Below are 8343 nucleotides of genomic sequence, written 5' to 3' on the forward strand. Positions count from 1 at the left end.
GTCACATGCGGAAGCATTCAACTAATCATCTATCATATTCATTCAATATTACTTTGATAATCATCACCACAAATCCACGACTCATAAATTATTAGAATTACTACACACACAAGGCTCACAAATTCATCATATTGACTACTAGCACCAACTATCCGGAACAAACACTACTATAAAAGTTTCACCGCTTTTACTCCTTTCACACGCACTTCCATCTGTGCACAACTTTCACTTTTCTCATTATCATCACACACATGCTAGTTTCAACAGAAGTTTTATCAAAAACAATTCTAGCATAACCATCACACACATCACACACATTAGGCACATAACTGCCGAGTCAACATCCCCATACCCGGTGACTGGCTTAAGCATAATGGGGCCATGATTTTGAAATGAGGGCGCCTACTCACCCAAAATCTAGCATCAACTGGGGCTCCCAAGATACATACACCAGGTTCATTTTATTAGACTCTCTACGTTCATTAGGTTCATTTGTTACAGTTTCCAAAATCGTCTCTCTGATACCACTTTGTGACACCCTCATATACCAAGGAGCCTTAACAAGGCCTTCCGTAGCATATAAGGACCTCGTCATCTCGGTTGCCCGAGGAAAGTAATCATCAAAAGTCGATAAAAGAGCATTTATAATTATATTACAAGTGATTAAACCAAAACTACTGATACAAAAGATACAACTCATCAACACTATGTAGACTACTCCTGTCATGGCTCGTGAAGACTCATCCCGCCAAGACTCTGGCCACCATCCAAGACATCACCTGCTAAGACCGACTACTCATCATAAGGGATCACGGCAGACATAACATAAACAAACAAAAAACAACCACACAAGGTCAGTAACTGAGGCAAGACACAACATTAACTACCAGCATGCTACAAATACAACCAGACACACACACAAGTCACAACCACTCCAGCCAATCACCGTCACCGACTGTCCACTGGACCAGCCCTCGCAGTGAGGGACCGCAGCCGTTCCCACCTAAGCCCCGCTCATCATATGGAGCGATAATCCTGTCCCATTAATGTGCACATCCCCTCCCCTGACGGGTTCCACGGAGGGCGAAACTAGGGCGTGAAGCCACTCCCGCAAGTGACTCCACTTACCGGAGGACGCACCTCGAGAACCATAGACAATCAATCACAGTCATCTGCACCACAACAACAACAAACGAAACAACACAACACCAACCGCTTATCATAATCAAGCAACCACACTGACACTACAATCAACACAACAACCGACACACTAGACAACAAACAGAAACTGAGTAGGCGAACCTACCTTTAGCAACCGCAACGATTCCTCATCCTATCACGCAGCACTCATCAATCAAGCAACACTTATACATATAATACAACCCTCCATCACTACTATTCTAGCCCTAACTGAAAACACAGCAACAATGATGATGATGATGATGATGACATACCTACGCATAAAAATCCGGCAAAAAGAATGCTACCCGACTCAAGCAATCCACTCCTATGGCACAAGCATCCTTAAAGGCTCCCATGGACGGATCTATGGTGGAGGGAAGGTGGAGAGATGACATTTAGGTTTTGGGAAAGAGGCGGAAATGATTTGCGGTTTCTCAAAACACGATATATAATTCCCCGCTGAAAACCCGCCACTCGATCGAGTAACCAACTTACTCGATCGAGTGAGCCCTACTCGATCGCGCTCCCTAGCTACTCGATCGATTAACCTCAGAAGGTAAAGGCTATATCGCCAATAAACACCACTCAGAAGGTTTTCGAAGGTCCAACAAGGCGTCTAAGGTCAGTTAACGTTTGTCAAAGGGTTCCTAATAGGACGGTTATTACATCCTCGGCCCAATTTGCTAAATAAACCTTGATGGGCTCATCTTCATATTAGGCCAATAAGCGGATTTTGGCCCAAACATTCACTCACATTCATAAACATCATCATCCAACTGTCAACACCATCGAACTCATAAACATCATCATCCAACTGTCAACACTATCGAAGTATTCTCCCATTCCTAAACATCGCACTACTACAAGCACGACTGTGACCTTTAATAATATCAACCACAATATAAATCCATCCTTTATTCTATGCCAAGGCTCAAACTTCCAATTATACAGCAACATGTACAACCATTAAGCTCTCTTTGTCGCATCCTACTCCTCTTAAGATAAGTGTTACGTCCTCGTAACCCACTAATACTAAATCTTTTGCTATACTTTCCAAAATCCTCATCACCACCGCATGTCAACGATAACCGACGAGAACCTCAACACCTACAACAATCCCTATATCAAGGTCTCTCTTCCTCTAACAGTCCTCCTTCCTCAATTCATTCTGCACTCCATCTAATCTATACCACAAAATCCTTAGCATAACCAATACTCCAACTCTTCCACATTACTGCAAAACGACATACCTCTTTATCTAAAGCACCTATCTCCAAAAGCATAACTCACGATCCAAACTTGTTACACACACTCACACTTGATCTTCAAGTTCTTTTCTTTCATTACCGCAAAACTCATCCATAACATAACATGATACTAATTTCCAACACCCTATACTCACTGTCCCAATAAATGATTATGAACCATCTGCAGCTTCCAGATATGTACAACACATGTTCCACAAATCACTCGCCATTACTATGTCAACCAAAGCCTCATCTAAAAGAAGATCACAAGTACTCCAACAACCTCTCGCAACTGTGTCCCATCAACAGGATATCACTATACCATGAAAACAATGGAAACATACACAACTCTCTTCCATATCATACTCTACCTTCACTCTGAAGCTGAAACTGGTAAGAAAAATCAACAAACAAAACAACCGTGTATTTGTCCAAACCGAAACTCGCAGGAAACAGCAGTAAACAAAACAACAATCTATGTATAACTGGTATGTACTTTCGAAAACTCGTATCGTAATCATCCCTCCCACTCCACCACAACCGATGACGGCATCGCAACACCGCCACCAACAGCCGCATCGCAGCGCGAAAATACCCGCATCACAACACGAAGTACCGTGCCCGGATTACCACCCGAGGCACAACAACCACATCGATAGTCATCACAACTTACACAATTCCCATAAACACTGACTCAGTATAACTTTCCGGACAAGAAAACTTCCTCAACACCACTTTACTAGATCACAACACAACATATTACACGGAATAAACATATATCATTAATACACATACAAGTAGAACTAGCCATGCCAGATCACCCAAACTATCACTTTTGAATAACATTCCATTAGGTTACCATACCCAACATATATTACAGAACATTTAGATAACAACTTTATAACAATCACACCATACCACTTCTCGTGAGGTCAGAACCTCACACAAACATTTATACACATCATAGACCCGTAATCACATCCAACTAGTCAACTCTGATCACATAAGTTACCACTTGATAAAGGTTACCTCTCGCCCGAGATTATTCGTATGCCCCTCATAACACATTCTCCATTCGCATAACCGTCACTTCCTGCCAAATAGAACCATACCACTAATACTCCACTACTAGCATCCGCCTCCTATAACCATATCATACTTCCTCACAACTCACAACCATACATATTAGTCCGGCCTCTACAAAATCAACCACTAGTGACAACACCACAACACCACCACTATCCGTATAACAAATCTCTTACACTCACCTCTAAATATAACAGTTCCTTTCCTATCTTTGGTTAGCATTCCAAATAACGAACATCAAACCCATCAACAAAATTCACCTCAACATTCTTCCCAATTCTATCCTTAATTGTATCGTCGCCTAACTCTCCACCAAAATCTCATATCGTGCAGATACTCTACCAACTTCTTACTCCCTTAATTCCTTGAAACTCATGACTAACATGTTGTTTTGAAACTCCTATATAACCATTAACTCACATCCTCATGATAGTGTCATACATCTCGACGATTCCTTACTTCTATATCACAATACTTCGGTCAACATTCTCCTAGTTTACTCCCCTCATTCGTTTCTTTTTACACTTGACAAAATCAATTAACGATTCAACTCCTTATTCCTTCTACCTAACTCTTTAGTGCTCCAGTCACCTTCCATTGCTACAAAACTCAAATCCCTTTATTTCATATCAGTACCATCTCACTGTTAATTGCCCAAAGAAATCACACATTAGTTTCACCCCTTGATAATACAAATTCATAAACTCGACCATTATCTACACATCGCGGCACGACTTGATCTCACTTTACACCATTCGTTTCCATCCCTCATTAACGACCTTCCATCAATTATAACTGTAATCAACACAATCCTAACCATCTCCCTCCATAAATCCTTACACATCCCAATTTGCCAATATTTGCATCCCTCATCTCAACCTTTTCATTCTTACATTCCTTATACTTTTTTTTTAGGTGAAATGTGAGTATGTATATTGATATTCCAAAAAAGAAACTATTCCCAATTTACACTTTACCAAAACTGGAAACACAACTCAAAGGAAACAAAATCAATCAGAAATCGAAACCCAGCTGGTTTCTCAATCCCGTCTCATCCTGTCCATCTCTGAGCTTCACAAAGCTGCGAATCCTCTGCTGTATCAGCTTCTTCATCCTCTCAGCAACTAGCGCAGGCTTTACCACACTAAGCTGTATTCGGGCTTGATTTCGATGATACCAAACATAATACCGGTAAGTATTCAGAATCATTGCTAAAGCTTTCCATTTCATGGAGTTTCTGTTCTCCGCCATCAAATCATTGATATTAGGAAAAGGTCTAGCAATCCAGTCTTCAATGTGTCCACGAACTTTGCAGCTAAATGTGCAATCCATGAATAAGTGGTCAATTGTTTCAGCATATTCATCACACAAGATGCAGGAATCATCAGTACAATAACCATAGGCAAAGAGCTTAGATTTGGTGTTAATCCCTTCTTGTAAAATCAACCAGGAAATGAAAGAGTGTTTGGGCAAATTCCAATCATTCCAGGCAACTGTAGTCCAATTTTGTTTGGGTGCTATGCCAGTGAGCCATTCATACCCATTACCAATCATGTATCCTTTCTGATGGGGTGTCCAGCAGCCGTCAGTGAACCCACTCTTAAGCTACTCCTTCACCTTACAGATAGTTTTCCAGGTCCAAGTAGCATCATTTGCAGGTGTGTATTCATGCCAATTTGTGCCTTTTAAGTAAATACTATCCACCCATTTAATCCATAGTCTGTCAGACTTCGTATAGATCCAATTTACTAGTTTTCCAACAGATGCTATGTTCCAAATACTAGCCTTCTTAATGCCTAATCCTCCTGCAGACTTTGCCATCGTAACTTTATCCCAACCAACCAAAGGGACTCTGTGATATTCAGTGCTACTATCCCACAAGAAGTTCCTGCAAATGGCTTCAACTCTCTTGATGGCAGCTCTAGGTATGACAAACATCGCAGCCCAATAGTTATACAGTGTGTTCAAAACTGAGTTGATAAGAACTACCCTACCAGCATATGACAATTTTTTGGCTCCTAAACTCTTTATTCTCATCACCATCTTCTCCACAAGGCAACTACAATCTTTTTTAGATATCTTACCAGGCTGGATTGGGACCCCCAAGTATTTAAAGGGCATTGTTCCTTTCTGAAATCCTGTGACTGATAAGATATCCCTTTGCAGGTCTTCTGTCATACCATTGAAAAATATTTCTGACTTCGTGTTATTCATCTGCAGGCCTGAAGCTTTTGAGAAAGAAGTGAATGCTCTCATCAGGAGAAGTATAGAGGGAGCATCTCCCTTGCAAAACATTAGCAAGTCGTCAGCAAACATGAGGTGAGTAAGCTTTATCCCCTTGCATAATGGATGGTAATGAAATGGCCATCTAGCAGTAGCATAAGCAATGAGTCTAGTTAGGTAATCCATGCAGATAGTGAAAATAAGAGGAGAAACTGGGTCACCCTGCCTGAGGCCTCTCTGTCCCTTGAAATATCCAAAGTTGTTACCATTCAGAACTAGTGTATAGGAAGTAGTTCTGATACAAACCATTAGGATCTTGATGAATGATTCAGGAAATCTCAACCCTATCAGTAATTGTTCCACAAAATCCCATTCTACTGTGTCATAAGCTTTCTGCAAGTCTATTTTGAATAAACATCTTGGAGAGACATTTTTTCTTGAATACTGATGCACAATGTCCTGACAAATCAATACATTCTCAATAATGGACCTTCCTTGTACAAAAGCCCCTTGACTCTCATGGATTATGTCTGGTAGAACCATAGCTAGTCTATTGCATAGAAGTTTAGAAATAACCTTATATAGGACATTACAACATGCAATGGGTCTGAACTGCTTAACTGAAGTAGGCCTCTCACACTTAGGAATCAAGCTAATATTTGTTGCATTTAGCTGAGTAAGAAGTTGACCTGTATTGAAAAAATCCTGAACAGCCTCCACAATGTCCTTTCCAACCAATTCCCATGAATCCCTAAAGAATCCACTAGAGTACCCATCTGGACCCGGAGCTTTCTCAATAGGTATAGAGAAGACTACCTGTTTAATCTCCTCAGCAAGCACTGGAGCATTCATAAGATTGATGTGCTCATCAGTACATAGTTTGCCATACTCCAGCACTGATTGCCTCACAACTTCAGTTGGTTTTTTACTGCCTAACAGACCAATATAGTACTCTAGGAAAGCCCCCTGAATACTAGGAGTATCAGTGCATCGTTTCCCATTCTGGTCTTCAATCTGAATGACAGTATTCCTCATACACCTTCTTCTAATACTAGCATGAAAATAGGCAGAATTAACATCTCCCTCCTCAGTCCATTGTATCTTAGATTTTTGTCTGAGAAAGCTATCTCTAGCATTAGTCAATTCTCTGAAGTGCTCCATAGCTGCCCTCTCCCTAGTAATAAGAGCTTGGTTGGTGGGGTCTTCAACAATTTGCAATTGAAGTTCAGCCAATCCTTGTTCAGCTTTAGCAGTCTGTAGTTCAATGTCAGAAAAGCATTCCTCATTAAGACCCTTCAAAACAGTCTTCAAACCTTTCAATTTCTTGGCAATACAAAACATTCTAGTCCCAACTACTGGAGTATCCCACACTGCCTTGATCCTAGGCAAAAACTCACTTGCACGACTCCACATGTTAAAGTACTTGAAACTTCTAGCCATTGTGGTACTTAAATTCTTATTAGAAATAACACATGGGTTATGATCAAAAAGCCCCTCAGGATGAAAGTGACCCACCATTTCTGGATACATGTTTAGCCATTCATCATTAACTAAAAACCTATCCAATCTACTGAACTTTCTATGCTCAGCATCCTGCTTGTTTGTCCAGGTGAAGAAAGCCCCAGTGGCCTGAATATCAGTCATCCCACAAGAATTCAGACAGTCTATAAAATCTTCCATATCCTCATCCCTAGTCTGTCCCCCTAATCTCTCTTCAGGATTTAACACAGTGTTGAAATCACCTGCTAGAGCCCATGGTCCAGAGCTGGTAAGGGCAATCAGACTCAAACATCTCCATAACTCAATTCTATCTTTGCCCTCATTAAAAGCATAAATCATAGTTAAGAAGAAGCTTTTCCCAGTAACTTTAACATTGATCTGTGCATGAATAAACTGAGGATTATATTGCAAGACTTGCACATCAAATAACTGTGGTTGCCAAAGCAACCACACCCTTCCTCCCTTATGAGTATGACTGTTAGTAGTAACACACCAACCATCAAACATATTAAGGGATATGTTTGTCACATTTCCACCATTTATTTTTGTCTCAAGTAAGCCAAAAAGACCTACCTTATTATTATGCATAAAATTTTTAACTACTTTCTGTTTATTTACACTATTTAACCCTCGAACATTCCAAAAACCAATGTTATTCATGAGAAACAGGCTGATTTGGAGGGTCACCTGCTTGCTTTGCACTATTCTGTTGTTTCTCAATTTCATCCAAATCAATAGTCTCCTCAATATCACTCTCATCAGTGTTCTCACTCTGTTGAACAGGGTTATGATTTGGTGAACTCTGCAGCACAGGGAACTCAGTTGCTGAAAGAGTAGATTGTACTTTAGGCACTGGTCTCCACACCTTCCTGGTAACAGGGTGAATGTTTTTCTTAGACTGACTTTTCCTACATTCTTTAGTTTCATGCCCCATACCTTTGCAATTCGTGCAAAGACTAGGTTTCCAGTCATACTCAACTTTAATCTGCAATAGACATCCATTTTCAACCTTAAATTTAACACTACTAGGAAACTGATGCCCCACTTGTAATTCCACCATCACACGGGCATAGCCTAGTCTAGTTCTGGCCTCAGTGCCTTGATC

At 40.6% G+C, this 8343-nt stretch overlaps 1 protein-coding gene across 1 annotated transcript; it reads right to left on the reverse strand.

The window, feature by feature from the left end:
• Window positions 1-4529: 4529 nt before the first annotated feature.
• Window positions 4530-5069, reverse strand: LOC141632730 (uncharacterized). Its single transcript, XM_074445247.1, has one exon. The coding sequence runs from the start codon at window positions 5067-5069 to the stop codon at window positions 4530-4532; it is 540 nt and encodes a 179-aa protein (XP_074301348.1).
• Window positions 5070-8343: the final 3274 nt, after the last annotated feature.

This window comes from Silene latifolia, chromosome Y (genome assembly GCF_048544455.1).
Source record: "Silene latifolia isolate original U9 population chromosome Y, ASM4854445v1, whole genome shotgun sequence".
Classification (NCBI taxonomy): domain Eukaryota; kingdom Viridiplantae; phylum Streptophyta; class Magnoliopsida; order Caryophyllales; family Caryophyllaceae; genus Silene; species Silene latifolia.